The following is an 18053-nucleotide window of genomic DNA, read 5'->3' as shown; positions in this document are numbered from 1 at the left end:
CAATCAGACCATTTTTACTTCATCAATTCCATGACAGCAGGAAGCTTGAGCACTAGCAATGCTCCCACATCTTTTTTCATACTGCATTTGTAATAAATTTGTTCAGCAGTGCTGGAGTGTGTGAAACTAAACTAAACATTAATGGAAAACATGGAACTAAACATTAATGGAGGGATTAATCTCCATTGTCTGGTGTACCTGTACTTGTGTAAGGCACTGAAATATCTTTAAATATTAGATGTCTTGATTAAATGAACTCCAAGTTCTTTTAATGTTGTTACATTTATGCAGTTTTCCCTATAAAACAAGCTGTTCTAGCTAAGCAATAAAGAAAAGGACAATATGATATTTCAGCTTGCATTTTATTCATTCTATTGTGTCCGAGTGTTACAGCACATCTGGTGTACTGAAAAATTGTTAAAGAGTAGTAGTTGATCTTCCATACCATATGTGCTACAGTAACTAAGGAGGGCAAGGTCAGGAATATTATGTCAATGCTAACTCAGAAATGCCTTGATGTTACAGCTGTGTATCTTAATTCAGGCTCTGCTCATTAGCTTAAAGAAAAAGTAATCAGCTCAAAGTGGTTATGTAGGAGCATTCACATGCTAAAAAATTCAGAAAGCAAAACCCTCGCCAGTGGAAAAAAAAATAAAGCTGATCAACTATATTTCCTAAAAACATTGTTCTGTCTTAATTGTAGGTGCTAGTGTGTGCTGTTCATATATTGTGATAAACTAACATAGCAAATAACAAGATTTTAAATAGAAACAACAGAAACAATATTGAAATGCAATGTCTTTTAATATAGGTGGATCCAGTAGTTGCTACTCATGCAAGTAATCCAGTAGAACTAGATTCAGAGTAAAGATTTCTTTGAGAAGATTAACAAGTAGTGTTGCCCTATAAGCTTGTACCTCAAAACAAAAGGTCAAATTTATTCTTCATTTACACATATAAAGCTCCTTTGAAATTAATAAGATTGCAAAAGCAATGAAGGAAGGATTTAACACAGATCTCTAAATCCACTAAGGGCATTTTAAAAGTAAACTTAATGTGTAGAGTCTTTTTTTTTTTTTTTTTTTTTAAGAACAAAAATATTTAGAAAAATGATGCCTTCTGATGCTCATAGCCTAGAAGAAAGAATGAAACAAGAACCTTTATTTTATAATGTTTTTCAGTTGAATTACTTAATTCATGCTGAATATTAAAATCAGTACAGCCCAAAAATACCTCTCAAGAGCAGAAATACAAAATACATGACCTAGGAACAGTGACATCCCTGTATAAACTACTAATTTTTATACATAAACATAGTAATTGGTCTTTTGAATGATAACTGATTTCAGTTGAAGATATTTTTTTCACATCACAGTCCATGTAAATGTGTTACTTTTATCATGACCTTACAGAAAACAGTATGCAAGTAACAGTAGTTGAAATTACACTTTGAGAGAAGAAAGGACAAATGAACAAGAGCAAATCCTTACAGTATACAATTCATCAAGTTAAAGGCAGGACACCTGTAATAAATTAGGTAACTTATTTTTTTTGTTAAACTAGAGCAGACCTCATACATTGGTGCTGGTTTACTGCCTTGAATCTGACATATGGAACAAAGAATGGTAATCAGATTAGGTAACTAATCGGGATCATCAACAGAGACTGTCACGGATTGTATTTCCTCTAGGTCATTTCTATTACTATAAACATAGAAGACAACGCCTACTTGGTTACAATAGAAAATAAGTAAATTGAACATCAGTGCTTTCTGTGTTTGTATTCCTGAGTGCTAGTCAAAGAACATGCTGTTTTATCTATCATTTATCTAAACCATGACACTGAGATAAGATTATCAACAACAAAATAAACTTCAATAAACATAATGTTCTTTCTACTTAAATGAAGAAATGCAGAAGAAATTGTATAGAAAAAGTACTTTAGCCTTCCACAAAAATCTAACTCAACAGGAGGTAATTATTGTTCTATCAAAATGTTGATCACTCTTGTAATGAAGATCTCTTTATGATTACATAAATAATTTTATAGTGTTTTGACTTAACTGATGTGTTTTATAAGAATGCATGTTTATAATGGCATTTGATACTGCTGCAGAAGAAAATTCCTGATTTTTAGCTCAGTTGGCTAAGAGGTCTACATGATATCTCTAAAAGCTTCTAATACCTACTGCATCTGATGACTGAGTTCAAAGAGTTCTACATCAATTAAATGTAGTTGCAAATTATATTAATTGTAAATGTAACTATTAATTGGATCATCCGTCAGTAAACTTATTTTTCAGTTCTTCAAGTCATCTTTCTCTTACCATGTTCTAAAGCACATTCTGAATAGTAAGATACATGTATAGAGAGCAACAAATTAAGAACAAGTCAAGAAAATGTATTTATTACATTTATGACTGGCAAAAATTACAGGCTATTGTAAAGAGCTGAGTTCAGTCGTTTGTAGCTTTCTGACAGTTTTGCAGTTGCAAAGGAGAAGGAGTGGTGATATTTAATGGATTAGCCAACATGGCTCGGAAATACAGGCTGTCAGAAATGCAGGGTCTTTCAGGCATGCAAACAGATTACACACTGTTAGTCTCTTCTTTTACTTATCAGTGTTCAATCATGTCTTACAAGGGATTAGGCTAGCTGCCTGAGCACGAGAAAAGTTCTAGACCATAACACAGTTTAACTCAGCCCTTCCTGGGTATCTCTTTAAAGGATACCATCTCCTATGGCTCGGTATGTATCACCTCCTAATGCTGTTCAAAGTGACTCCCTGAACAGGCTACTGCTCTGAGGTCCTTCTGTCACTGGTTGCAGAGATTGGGACGCACGTGCTTAATGAAATATGGGACAACAGGATGAGAACAGATGGCACTGTGATTACAGCAGTTGAGTACTGCCTTGCAGGGCACAACAGCTCACTTAATCCAAGCTTTCCATAAGTGTTATCATTTGTCTGTTTGCTTTCCTGGTACCCAGAATGGGCCTGATTTGCAGAACTACTTCCATAATAGAAGATGAGGGTTTGATCATCAAAGGATTTAGAACTGTTATGTGCTTTTTAAGCATATAATAAACAAGATATTTCATTTTAGGTACCCAAAATTATATACATACTAGTTTTAAATGTTTCTGTACATTATAATAAAATACTACTAATTTAATTTACGTGAATAGACAACAGCACCATTTTCCTGCTAGGAGGTTAAGGAGATCGCTTTTGTTGTATTCATAACTTCAGAAATGTAACTGCTACCTTTAGAATAAACACAGAATGATGTAAAATTGTTCACCTGGCTTGTCTGTTTAATATACTTCAGAGGAGGGTCAGGTTGGATATTAGGAAAAAATTCTCAGACAGAGTGGTGAGGTATTGGTATAGGCTGCCCAGGGATGTGGTTGGGTCACCGTCCCTCGCGGTGTTCAAGAAAGGTGTGGATGTGGCACTCAGGAACACGGGTTAGCAAGCATAGTGGTGACAGTTTGACAGTTGGACTAAATAATCTTAGGGGTCTTTTCCAACCTTTAATGATCTATGTATCACTCATTTGAGTTCTTACTGCCTCAGTGTCCAACAGTGGAGTTAAGTATTTTTTTTTAACATCTCATAAAAAGTAACAGTTGTATTAAACGCAAAGTAAACACTGCAATACATGAATGCAATCTGTTTTTTCATTATGTTGTATTAAGTAAGTTCCAAATAGCTAGAAATGTTTCAACTGCACACAAAATACATTTGTGGGGCACATCACTGTTTTCTCTAGACCTGAAGTGAAGCAGGGTAAATATGTAACAGATTGGTTGGTACCTGAAAGCAACAAGCATTAGAAAGTAAAGAGTGGTTAAGCACTCCCTAACACAGCTAGGGAGAAGACCTTCAAGGCTTTACATGAAGCAGAAAAATAAAATACAGGCTTAATTTTTATTAGTTATCTGTCCAAGGAGGATTTTGCGTTGACTACAATAACAGGTAAAATCATACGACCACATCTGACTGAAAAAAAACATCATTCCATTCTATGTTAACTCTGCCATGAACGTTAAAGCTGTATTTTAACTTAGATCATTACAAATGTTTAACTTAGAGATTTCAAGAGTAATAACTTGTTTGTCAAGTTGGTTTGAGACTGGATAAAGCTGCACTCTTCAGAATATTGAACCAATACTCTACTTTTTCCCACCTGCAGCACCACAACAAATGGGATATAAATAATGGTTTTTCTTCTGTCAGGAGCAGTGTTCTTCATTTAGATTAACAGGTAGGAAAAACAGCAAAAAACAAATGAGCAAAAAAAATCTGTGTATAATTTCATTTTGAAAATAAAAACGCACCATGAAGCACAATATATTTCATAATCCTTCCAAAGAATCATTGATTAGCTGAATTACCCCTTAACCAGCTCTCCATTTATATTTTTGTAAGGGTCTGAACTGTTATGAACCCCTAAGATGAAGTATTTATATAAAGCAAAATCTACTTGCTGGTGTCTGCACACTTGCCATATGCTTTACTTGAGCACTGTGCTATGAAATCTACTTTTAGAGAAAGACCAAAATAGTGTTTCAAGCATTTTTTAAATATTCAAGAATTTTTTTCTAGTCTTAAGAAGAAGCATTAAAAAAAAAAAAAATTGTCATTCATTGCCACTTAAACAGGAAATAAGAAGGATTCCTCAAGAAGACAAAACGAGGCAACAACCCAACTAAATGTATTTCAAGTTTGCAGAAACCAAAGACATTTCCTTCTAATCTTTCAGGTAGATTTGAAATACACTGCTGAATAAAAGTATGTTTCTCACAAAACATTGGGAACAGGAACATGCTTTTGAAGAGCACATACCAAGTTTCAAAGTTTTTGACATGCACAGAAGGCATGCTAAATTTTATCTGTTGTTCAGGCCTGATTTTCTTAGTAAAGAAGATATTCCAAGTTTTTCATAGAGTTGTTTGAGTTGGAAGGGACACTTAGAGGCCATCCAGCCCAAATCCCCTGCAATGATCAGGGACACCACAACACATCAGGTTGCTCAGAGCCCATTAGAGCCTGACCTTGAATGTCTCTGGGGACAGGGGATCCACATCATCTCTGGACAACCTGTTCCAGTGCTTCACCACCTTAATGATACAAAGCTTCTTCCTAATACCCAATTTAAATCTCCTCTCCTTCAGTCTGAAACCATTTCCCCACGTCCAATCTGCTCGCGGTTCTTTACTGGTGCCTTACAATATATACCATAAACAAAAGCACCTTCTACATATCAACCCTAACATGGTGTAAATTACACAATCATATGACTGCACAGCTTTCTTTAAAGATTTTTTTAACCCTTGTGATAAAAGAGATCACCTTCAAAATTCTTAAGTTCTGCAGCTATAGGATACTTTGTGAGACATAGTTTACATAATATAAAGTGTTTATGATGATAAAGTCCAATGACTGTTTTCTGAATCCAGCAGTACAATTTTTTACATGCATACAAAAACTAATCTAGGAACAATATTCACAAGCAGCAAAAAATACAGGTGCTTAACAACACAACACATCCAAAGTTTCTAGAAACCTGGCATTTAGAGAGAGTTAATGGAGCAGGAAGACAGCACCTTTTGCTCTGTGCCAGCGCTTGTACCTGGGCTGAAGTAAGACAGGCATCTCTTATGCACTTTAGTCCACGCAGCAATACCCAAACAGCTATATAAAATCGACCACAGCACATGTAAGCAGATTTTCTTCTGGTGCTGGCTTTTTCTCCTTTAACGGCTCAAAATCACCGGTGAGTCTCAGCGCGTGGTATCGGAAGCCCTGAGACGCGCTCCTGCCACAGCTGGCTTCCAGCAGCCCCACTCACCTGCCGCACCCTCACAAGCTCCGCGCGCCTCGCCGGGACCGGCAGGGTACCGAGCGGGGCACGCCTGAGGCGGCGTCCCACCGCCTGTAGCCTACGGGGAGAACCGGGCAGCCCGGCGAGACGCAAAACCTCGCCCAGCGCTGAGCGATGTCCCTCGGCCCGCACCGGAACCGGTCATGCAATGGCTCTGGCTGAGGCCTCACCCTCTAACGGCAGATCGCAACGCGTTTCTCTGGCGGCAGCAACAGGTAGAGACCCCGTCCCTCGGCCTCCCGGCCCAGCCCCTACCTGCTCGCCGGGCGCCCCCTCCAGCAGCTGCGAACAGAGCTCCGAGCACTGCCGGAACTTCCTCCGCCTGAAGTAGCTCCAGGCCTGGAACAGCGGCTCCGTCTCCAGCCCCATCCCGCCGGCGGGATGGCTGAGACTCCGCCAAGGCCCACTGCACCTCTTGGCCCTCTGCGCGCCGAGCGGGTCCGAGGCGGAGCCAGGCCGCAGCGGCAAAAGCGGCAGGCCCCGCCTCGGCCTGTCCGGGCCTGCGCGCCGCATCGCGCCGGGAGGGTGCGCCGTGCTCGGAGGGGAGGCTGGGTGTCTCTGCGGGAGAGGGTCCGAGTCTTTCTCCCTGGATCCTGAATTGTGTGCTTTGCTTTTCTGCTGTTGTTTCCAAAACGTAAAATCAGCGAGAGTCATTTGGAATGAGAATATATGACTGAAAAAGAATTCAGTCCTTTAATCCTCGTTTGCGTAAAAAGTCCCCTAGAGCTGTGGGAATCCAGTTGGGAAGAGCACGGGCTGCTCTGATCCGGTATTGCTGGCTCCATTAGTCCCTGAGTTTGTTAAGTATGCAGAGGTAAAATTACACGTGTTTAGCAAAGAAAAAGGCAGGATTATACTCTTGCTATGTATTGTAGGATGTTGGTTGAACCATCAGCCCAAGGAAGAAAAGTTCCCTAGGGATGCTTGGAAAAATAAATAGATAAATAAAAGGGCTTTGAAGCAAAATTCTCTAATGGATGAACACTAATGTTATAGCTAAAATCGTGTCATTGGTAATTTAACAAATCGTTCTGATTTTAATTCTGTTGTTTCACCTCAGTTCATTCAAATGGAAGTCCCCTGAAATGCGTACCCAGGCTAAACTAGCAAGCTGAATATGAAGTGGAAGGTTGTAGAAATAAGCCAGTCGTCAAACTGTTTGTTCTAATATGGGAGTAAATGACTCGAGCTATCAACTACGGATGGGTTTTGCTTGTCCCACAGAAAGTACTCAGGGAAGCAGTGCTCTGAGTAAAGTGTGTTTTGAGAGCATGCCATTCCCAGGAAAGACTGGTGGAAGTGTAGCACAACAGTACCTGCCCCTTCTCTATTTTTAATTTGTTGTGGGAGACTGTATGTTCTGCATTCCCACAAAATGTGTAGGAGGCTTGCACAAGGACACTCAGTCTATACCTCAGGTTGGTCAGAAGGGTGAGTAGTATTTCTTGTTGTCAGAGCATCTGCTGTGATACTGCTATGTAGCTGTAGAGCTGTAGCTGAGTAATGCTTGGCATCTAAGATAGTATCCGATTTTGCTATACATTCCTTAACAAGGCAAACACTTTACTTTGCATTTTTTGGTTAGGCATAGCATGATGTTCAGAGAAATTGTGAACGCTGGCTAGAATCCACAGATTTATTAAAAAGTTCTTCCAACTATTTCTGGAAACACTAATGTGATGGTCTGTTATTAAATGCTTCAAATGCTTGCTGTTATTACCATGTTATCACCAGAATTTAGCTTGTTTGAACTGCTACTTTTTTTAATAGAAAGTAATATGAAGGGCACTTCTAGTTTGTAAGGACATATTTTGAAGTCAGTACAGTAGTTCCAGTGCTGTTAGATTAAAATGTCAAGCAGGAGATAGTTGGTTAACCAGAGACAAATAATGCAGCAATGTTTTCTGTATTTCCTGTTTTTAGAAGGCAGTTCAGTTTTGTGAACAATCCATCACATCAGTTAAACACCCCACTTACCTGTGCAAAGACCAGAAGCTCATAAATGCTATTGATTCCAACACAATCTTCTTAAAAACCTCGTAGTTAAAGCATTGCATGTAAATTTTATTTTGTGAGCACTTATTTTAAGCCTTAATATCTTAATGACAACTTTCAGACTATAAAGAGTAAATTAACTGTGTGAGGATACTTAGAATGTTTGATTTTAGCAATTTCCATTTTGAGATAGTGAAACAAACAGAAGCACAATGAAGCAGTAATTATGGGCGAACTCAGCAGATCCCAGGTGTTCTGTTAACCTGGAAGCTGTGCTTTCTGCTGAGCAAAGTAATGGATTAATGACATCAATTACTCCATGCTGTGGCACACCTGAAGGTGTTTGGCTTGATAAGGAAATGGGTTTCTGTGTCCTGGAATCTTCAAGATGACGTGGCTTTCCAACTGAAAGCAGTGGAAACCCCAAAAAGAGCAGGAAGCTGAATGTTTTATGTGGGGAATGAACTCTGAGTTTGTCTCATTAAAGCTAATAACTTGTCAGAAGGGGAAAAAAAAAAAAAAAAAGAAGAGTCTGTATACTTAGAAAATCAATGGAAACTGTGAGTCATGTGAGTTGCCGGGTTGTGGGAAGTTGCTTCTTAAAGAAACACAGTAAGCATTTCATATAGCTCTCTTGAAGGGACAACGGAGGTGGGAAGTGAATGGTTTTTGTATAAAATAATTGCTTTATCATAAATAGTAATACGCATTACTGGATTTCAGCCATAGTTTTTTAGTTCTGAAATTCTGTCTTTAGCAAGAGAAGTCACAGTCTTCCAAAGTTTGTCTACACATCAAAAATTTCGAAGAAGTATTTGGTAGAAGATTTCTTTTTCATATAAAAGTTTCTGAACTCTGCCTGTTTGAACTAGAGGCTGAGGCTAATGTTATGTGACCGTTCAACCACATTTCTGTTAGCTACTTCTCTAACAAATGGCTTCTTGGCAAAATAAAGAGGAAGATAGTCCCTGTGCAATTTTTGTTTGTTACGTTGTTGGGAAAGGTATTCATTACACTTAGTGATGAAGCCAAAGTGATGCTCTCCTATGGTAGCTAGTAGATCAAGATGAATCTTCAGTTTTTTTGCGATGAGGTTTCACAGCATTGAGAAAAACAGGCAAATTCTCTTTCCTTCTTTTTAAGCTGTAATGTACAAGCTGTTTTTGCTCTGTTTGGCTGCAGATATTAGGTTTTCAGTCTCTACACGTTGGTATGCTTTTAATTCAATTTTATCAAGTCAGAAAGAACGTCCTAGCAAGCTTAGTTGATCCTCACATGGCAATGTGAACACTCAAACTAAAATCATAACAAGCATAAAAAGCCATTCTGACTGTCCCAACTGCTGCTGCCAAGGCCAAATGTCCAGGCCTACTGCTGGATGCTCGTCCTTTTTTGCATATATCCTTCTATGTGTGAAATGAGCGGCTAGTGACTTTCAAGCAAATCTTAGTTATTGAAGCTATATATGCTAGAAAAAAAATATTCTGGGAGTAGTTTTCAGCTCTGGACCATTTTCTTTGTGATGCCACTTACTCAAATGTATTCCTGGCATCCCATTTGAGAACTGGAAGTGTTATCACAAGATAGCTGTTCAGCAGCATATGGGAAATCAGCGTTTAGCTTTATTAAAATAAATAGGGCTTAAATATCCATATTATATTTTAAGAATGGCATACATGTGCATAGCGTGTGGAAAAAAAAAAATTCTATCTATGTAGAATCTGCTTTTTCTCATTCCTACAGCTCAGAGTAATACATTTTTTGAGTAGCTTGCTCTAGCTATCTGCTCCTTGTAACACCTCTCCCCCAAATTTAGAAAAAATTCAATCTGTGGAGAGTAGGACAAAATAAATTTGGGTAATTATCTCTCAGATGTATTTGATGTGTGGGAGGAAAACAAATTTCCTCTTCTGCACTGATAGAAAAAGAATCATAGTAACATAGCAACGTCCTCACAGAGATTTTATGGATGCAAGATGGATTTCTCTGTTTGAAAGTCTTGTCTGCATTCTTTTTTGGAAGTTTTGTCATCTACTATTTGGTCTCTTCTATTAGTTAGAGGAACGTGTAATTTGGCCTTAATACTCTACTGTCCTCACGCTGTAATGAATCACTCCATAGTTGATGTTTCTTGGGACAATGACATAGTTGGGATAAAACTATAGAAGTCACCAGGATTTCTTCAAAAATAATTGCATGCTTGCCTTGTGTAACTGTGTACCTATGTTGTATTAGAAGTGAGCTGGACTCAGCCTCTGCATTTTGAGAGACAATTCTCGTCTTCTGTGAAAGATAGGAAATTCCATAGTGCTACTTTATTTACAGCTTACTGAGATGATATCATTGATCTTGTGGGTAACTTTTTGTCATATTCTATTTGCAAGGTTTATTTGAAACTTGACTTCGCTTATTTGAACCATGACAAAGAGCAGAAAATTAATGTATCAGAAGTAAGGGACAGATTAATTCTTCATCTGTTTGTGGGTTATTTTTCATCTGAAATCTATGTCTCCCTTAGGCTACAGTAAAAACTCTAATTATTTCTAAAGGAAAATATCAGAGATCTCTACTAAATATCAGGAATCCCATCAATATTCATCTTTATTCATAGAACACATGGGCTTGTATAACTTCTTTTTAGAAATCATAGTTTGGCTGACTTATGTATTTTGTGTACTGGATTTGTTATGTTTCAATTAATTGTTCAATTTTGTGTCAAGTTTAAATGTTGCTTAGGGATTCCAATGTGCTTCTTATTTTCACCTTTCATTTTAGCAGCTTTTTTCTTCTGCCAACAAGGGTGCCCTGAACTGATACTGACAACAAGCTCTGAAAGGATATATTAATGTATTAATAATAACAACATTAATAATTAATATTTTTCTTCTTTGTGTACTGGGTGCTTTGTATTTTTCAAATATTCTTATGACCCTTCTGCAAAAGTCTCGTAAACTATGAATACAAGGTACATGAAACAGCCTCTTAGAAGGTATGTATGGAAGTGTAGGACAGGGCCAACTGATATCTAAGGCCTATTTCATTTTAAAAACCTGGGAGCTTTAAGCTGACTTTGCCTTTTGAAGCCTTCCAAGGGGGTCTTCTCTGCACGAAACTATCATACTTGCTTCTTAAGTAGGAATGCTAATTCTCAGGCCTCATATCTCCATCATGAACTCACAGTCTTACGATTAAAAGTCAAAGTAGAATCTGTATTCCTTATTCCCAAAATTCTGTTGATATCCTAAAATTTCTTATGCAAATCTGGTGTCCCTCAGACAGTAGCTGTCATACAAATGCAGTCTGTTTCTTCTGTCTTTTGACTTGACTCTTTCCAGATGCAAGAATACTGAAGAGAATAATCAGCAGCTCAGTATAATTCACAAGGAATTGAAAGGGAGCACTGCTGTTATTACATATTCACCTAGAGAGGGTCTCAACCAGAGGTAACCAAACTTGCCTTCAAACAAGAGTTGGCATCATAAAGATGACATGCACAGAGGGTTCATTCTGGAGATTGAGATGTATTGAATATTAGAAAAACAGAGAGCAACAGACCATGGAGCAAATTATTGTTTGTACGCTTTGAGTGAACCCAAAGAGGATTACAAATCAGGCCTGCTTTCTGGGAAGGCACATAGCAGTGGCAGAAGAACACACTCTCTTCATGTGCCATTTTCAGGAAGGATCTTGCCAGATTTGAGTTGATGTAGTTTTTGCTCATAGAACCCATGTCTTGCTGATCCTAGGAAATTAGGAGGGGTGTATATTGAAATCATGTGAAGAGCAGAGTTTTGTGTTGAGGCTCAAATTCAGTATCAGGGTATTCAGTATCTGAAATAACAGCGACAGGTTTCATTCTGTGATGAGCCAAGACAACATTCATTGATACCAACCATTGGTATCATAAATAAGAATACTGCTGTTTCCTGCTGATCATACAGGATATCATAGCCACGGTCACCATGGTCTAGCTGAATAGGGATCATCCAGCGGTTGATAACAGAATTTAGGTGGCAATACTGTTCAGGTCCTGAGCTATTAACCTTCCAATGAGCTTAGATCTGCCCTTTTCTACTTATGAGTCGACTGATCAGTATTTGCGATCAGATCCGCAACTTCTTCAGTGCACAGGAGGAACAGGGTGCTCTTCAAGCCAGATACTTACCTTCCTTTTTGTCTTCTGTGTTTCATATGAGGCACTATTTCTTGTTTGATGCAGATGCTCTGTATGCTGTGCTGTTTGTTTTTTTGTTTGATTGCTGTTCATCTCCCTGACAGCAGGAATCAATGCAGGTATTAAGAAAAAAAAAAAAAAAAAAAAGCAACATATGAAAAAGGCTGCTAGATCATTTATATATACATGTAGATTGCAAAAATTTGCAAAGGCTGCCCTGACTGGAAGTTCAGTGTAAAAATAACTGGACTCCAGTCTTTCTTTTCAGGTTTAGAGCATCTTCTGAGCACAAAGAGCTCAATCCTAATTGCGGCAGATAATGAAGATTGAAGTAGGAACCCCTAAAGTAATGCTGAGTTCTCAGTTATGTCAGAGAAACTTCATATAAATGGGCTTGCTCATATACATATATATATATACGTATAACCTACATATATAAAAGTGTAAGAGAGAATACTCAGTCTACTGTATTAATCGCAGAACCGTTTCAGCAGCATTATTTGTTGCGTACTTGTTAATTCCTACAAAAAATTATGTTGGCACCCTGTAAATAAACTTTCTTCCTTCCAACAGTATTAGATTCTTATGTTATTTATTTATGCTTTCTAGAAGGAAAATGTGGGCTATTTTATATAGAAGCTTGTTGCCATAAAAAGTTACGTCATGTAACGGTCTCTCATATTTTCTTTTACAATTGAAATCACTTAAAATAATGAAATATTTGGTGTCCTTAAAGTAGGCTTATTTTACTTCAGTTAGTAAGCTGACGTAAGTGTGGTACAGCTGCAGGCAACCAACCTACAGCACTGAGTATCTAAATTATAGTTTGACTGAAGTTGTAGCAGATCTTTGGGAGCTAATTCAACCTCCTGCTCCAAACAGGGTTAACTTCAAAGTTGGATGACATCTCTCAGGGTCTTGTCCAGATCAGATAAGACAATCTCTGAGGATGGAGTATCCACAGCCTATTTGGGCCACCTACTGCAATCTTTAGCCAGTCTGTTCCAATGCTGAGTCAAATATTATAATATGGAGTCAAATAATTAAATTAACTGCATAAAAAGGCATCATCTTGACTTGACAATTTTTAATCATTTGCATCAGCCACCTGAAATATTCTTCTTACCCCACAAAATATTAACTGCATGCCTTGGACTTGGTCATCATATAATCCATCCTAGTTGTAAAGAAATAAATTGAAAATGGGCAGAAAAATATCACTGCATGCAAGCAAGATGTTGCTTCCCATCATTTTAGATCATACTGCAAGATGAAGTCAGGGATGACTGTCACATAAGAAGAATTTAAAATAAATTGCATGATGTACTTTAGCCAATAGTTGAAATCAGTCTTGAGAGTTCAGAATCAGATTTCCATCAGAAGTCTATTGATAGAAAATGCACTGGGATTTACTCACCCTCTCTTTGTACACTTCATTTAAGCCTGTTTAGATTGTCAAATGTTATATCAAGTGTTGATGCTTGATGCTTCTTCAAATCACCCAGGTGAATTACTTCAGTACTCTTATAACTGCGCATAACATGCAAGCTGAAAAAAGCTGCTTAAATCTAAATGTGTGTGTGGTGAGTAGACACATGTTGTATAAACAGTGTATCAATGCTGAAAAGAACCTGAGCGCTCTACTGAGCAGCTCAGTTAAAATGCATTCTGGTGTCAGATTATTGGCAGTCTGAAACATAGTGCTTTCTTCATCATTTATAGAGGAAAAAAAAGGAACTTTTGATGAACTTTTGATGAGCTGTTCCCATGTGCTAAAATGAATTTTAGAGCAAATTTTTAAAGTTTGTGATAGACATTTTAAGAAGGAATACAAATATTGGTGCCTAACTGCTGAGGCTAACATTAAACATCATATTACTAAAAAAACAAATTCTTTAACTAAATGTAAAAGTTCTTTTGCATTTATTTAAAAACAAACAAACAAACAAAAAAACCCACCATGAGTTGTGATGGATGAGACTTGTGCCATTTACATCACTGTAGAAACCTTTTTCTCCTAGTCTTAGTAGGAGAGGAATTAATATTTGGTTTATGAGAGAGGCCTTAGAACAAGATCTTGTCAAGGCTAAGGAAGCCAGTATGTAGTTTTCAACAATCATGCTTCCTCCGCAGTTTTGGGTGGTATTGTTTACTGATTGTTACTGTATTTGTGTCACTTCCTTTCATAAACCTCTTTATTTCTGTTATAGAATGTCCAGAATAAGTTGTTGCCTTCTATGCTAATGATGGATTAATTTAATTTCAATGTTTGTATCTTGACTATCCCTTTACCTGCCCTCTGTTAGGAAAATATTGAGTATATTTCTAAATCAAAGTTCTGTGAATAAATCCATAATGAAGCTCTGAAGCTCTGATTGATATCTGTATTGTGATAATTACACGCTCATTGTCTTCTCAATGGGATGCTTATTTCTTCCAGTGCCCAGAATGAATGTTTACTAAATGAGCAAAATTTCTATGATTATCAAAGTGCAATTTATCATTGCAGAAGCAAGAAAAAATAATGTAAATAATACTTACTTTCATACATGTGTAATTGTTCTCTTTACATTCCAACCCTTGTATCTGTTGTGTCAATCAGTACCAAAAGAAAGCATGTAGATTTACAGTTAACAAGTTTATAGAACCTGCTTATAAAACAGTAACCATGTTAGATACTGCTTCAACATAAGACATTTTAAAGGTTTTAAGGGGCTGATCAGAGCATGTCAGCTAAAACATATTGAATTTTTTCAAGATACAACATAATGCATTCATGACTTGCTGCTCTTTATTTTCCAGCACCTTGACCTAACATCTCCATCTGTGACTTTTTCTTGTATTTACTCCCTGCCTGTATTTCCTAGAATTTTCTGTGTTGAGGAGAGAGGTGAAGAAATCAGTAACTGTTTTTCTGCACCATTTTCATATTCTTAATTGGTTGATTTTCTTCTTGATGATGATGTAGACCTATCGATCATTTTCAAGGCTTCCTGCTTCTAGTTAAAAAAAATAATAATAATTTTACGTCTTTTGTTAAAGGACTAATAGCTTAGTCCTTTAGAATTCCATAACAACTTGCATCTTATATATTGGCTGATGTGATATATATTCTTATCAGTTTTTTCATTTTCTGAAGGAGTTAGTTAATGTTTCAAACTTTGCCATGCTGTTTTTTTTTTTTTTTGTTTGTTTGTTTGCTTGTTTTTTTTTGCCTTCTTACTTTTATCCAGCAGTAAACAGGCTTTTGTTTAGCTCATGCCTCAGTGCTTTTAAATGGTAGCAGGTGGATCTCCTGACAGTCCTTAAGCACTTTCTCTCTTAAATAGGCTACTTAGTTTTGATAAATCTTATTTTCAGACATTGTGTTCCCATAACAGACTGAGACCATTGTATCTGCAAGGATGTTGAAATTAATGTTGTCACTGTTGCTCATCTGTCTCATATTTTATAATTACTACTTGAACCAGCTACTCTGTATTACTTAGGGCTTAACAGAGAATAATCCCTCATCTTGTACTCTGGAATTAGCTGTTCCAAGAGCATTTGTTTAAGAAATTACTTCTTTAAGCCTTGTTCCATTTAGTGGAACAAGATGCATTTAGTAAATATATTTACAGTATACTAGGAAGTGCATGTTATAATTATGTGTTTTGAGACATTAAAATGTCACTTATTTGATTTTATTTAGAGAAGTAATGCACTTGTGTCACTGTATGCTAACACAACTTAATTTGTAGTGATTTATCTGACATCATAGAAAAGATATAAAACCTGTCATAGGCAGCTGAGGCAAAGCACTTCGTTTCCCTTATTAAAAACAACAACAACAACAACAAAACAACAACTCTTTGGGAAGCGCATCAAATATCTCAGTTACCTGAAAGCTTGCTCATATCCCAGCCTATCACCTAAACTCGTGTGTTCCCTCAGTACGACCAGGCCGCTTAGGAACCCAGGCGTCGAGCTCAGCACCACGGACAGCTCCGCGCCGGGCCCTGAGCGTGACCGGAGGTGGCTGAGACTGCGTAGTGCAAAGAGAGGGAATGGAGAGAGGTGCGTGACAGAGGCCTGCGGGACACGTGTGATGTAAAGAGCACAGCGCTGATAGAGGATGCTCGTTCCTGAGACTGCTGTGTTGGTGAAAGGTGGCTGGCTGGTAGATGCCGGAGGAGCTGTGTGTGTCAGAGGTGAGTGGGAGTAGCAGGCAAGGTATGAGAGAAGAAGTTGTTGTGATGCTCCTGGCAAAAACAGGCGCCAAATGCATAAAATTTCCCTTGCACCCCTTATGTGTAGGTGTAAGTTAGCTAACTATGCCTACAAATAGTTTTTCTCTTGGAATTTTCTCTCAGGCATTTCCTTATCTGAGAGACAGTAGTCAATTCCGGAATAATCAAATGGAAATATTGGCTGTTTATGTGGTGTTGACATGCAGTTGCTCCCTTGCATTGCATAAGCATATTTTTTCCAACTTCACTTTTGTGTTCTAGTAGTCAGAGGAAATAGGACCCAAAACTTACAGTTAGTAGCCAATGTCATTGCATATTAAAGTTTCTTCCTCATCACTATTTTTTCTTGTCAGTTTTAGTCAGTAACAGTGTTTTTTGAATGTGTGGCTGAAAACAGCCTTTTCACTTTCACTACATAATGAAATAATCTCGTTCCAATTTGAATTATGAATAAGACATACAGATTAGAATTTTAGTTCCATTAAATTAATACCACACAAATTATTATTGAACTCAAGAGATCCAGAATTTCACTTCAAGTAATAACCTGACAAAAGTGTATGTTTATATACAGTAGCTGCAAGCACAGAGACAATTATGCATTTTTACCCATTCATGTTTAAATATCCAATAAATCTGCAGTAAAGAAAAAATTAATATATTCTCTATTCAAAGCATGAAAATAGTTCCACTTTCAAGTGTGGAAGTCAAATATGTAACAAATGCTTTTGTCTGCTGATCATCAAACCAATTAACATCCAAAGCTTGTAACAGGTTATTTCAGTCACTGTGTATGTTCAGTATTTTTCAAATTTACTTTATCATCTGCTTCAACTTATAAATGAATTAGTCTAACAGTTGTAATTTCTTATATTTTGCTAAAAAATCCTACCAGAAATTTCACTAAATGTGTATCAATATTCAAAATATTCTGTGGAATTATAGGGGGAACAATGCAATTCCAAGGTGCTCTGTCTGTCTAGGATGAAAATATTAGGGAGCAGGAATGCTTTTGACTTTCATGTATGTAACATTTGCTTTATCTGATGGTGAATATATAGGACGTTTTGTCATGATTTCTTTCTCTCTTTCAAAAAAAAAAATAATTAAATTTTTCATCAAAAGGGGAGTTTCCTTGTCTGTATACTTGAGTCAGGCTGCATGAATCTCTCTGCAGACTTCTGTTACTTGCTTTGTGTTGACTTCAGTGAACATGTGGGACTGAAAGCTGCATCTGATCCTGGTGCCATAATCCTTATTGTCAGTGCTTGAGATAAATACTGTCTCTTGGTGTTCTAGACTGTGAGAACATGTTGACATAAAGCTAAGTGTCTGGAATGCTTAAATGCATATTCTTACGTGCCTTTTAAAAACAACTAAAGGAATATTAAATTCTCAGGAAAGGTTTAAAAGGAAAAAAAAAAAAACTTCCATTGATTGAAGTAGAAATAGAGGAGCACAGAAGAATGTCTCCACTGTGAAGAAAGAGCACGTTCTCTGAACCAAAATTTTGGATATGGTGAGAGGCTCCCCTATATGGATGTCTTCTCCAGCACAGAGCAGTCACTCCCATCTGTAATGTAGGGAAATGATAACTTTCTGTGTGAAAGATTGGATATAAGGAATATATATATATATATATATTTATGGTAAAAGTGATGAGGCTCAGATTGCCCAGAGATGTGGTGGATTCCACATCCCTGGAGATGTTCAAGGTCAGGCTGGACAAGGCTCTGAGCAACCTGATGTATTGGTGTCCCTGTGC

At 37.4% G+C, this 18053-nt stretch overlaps 1 protein-coding gene across 1 annotated transcript in view; it reads right to left on the bottom strand.

Annotated features, from left to right (window-relative positions):
- The window catches only part of TTC8 (tetratricopeptide repeat domain 8), a 36710-nt gene extending 30376 nt beyond the window's left edge, over positions 1-6334 (bottom strand). Inside the window, exon 1 of the mRNA XM_042813764.1 lies at positions 6146-6334. Coding sequence (XP_042669698.1) covers positions 6146-6259 — 114 coding nt within the window. The 5' untranslated portion in view covers positions 6260-6334. The remainder of the gene's footprint in view (positions 1-6145) is intronic.
- Between the last annotated feature and the right edge of the window lie 11719 nt (positions 6335-18053).

This window comes from Centrocercus urophasianus, unplaced genomic scaffold (assembly GCF_019232065.1).
Source record: "Centrocercus urophasianus isolate 14NV4802_14NV808 unplaced genomic scaffold, USGS_Curo_1.0 seq_14, whole genome shotgun sequence".
NCBI lineage: Eukaryota > Metazoa > Chordata > Aves > Galliformes > Phasianidae > Centrocercus > Centrocercus urophasianus.
Note: the sequence above shows the minus strand (reverse complement) of the source record. Positions and strands in the feature narration are given on the sequence as shown.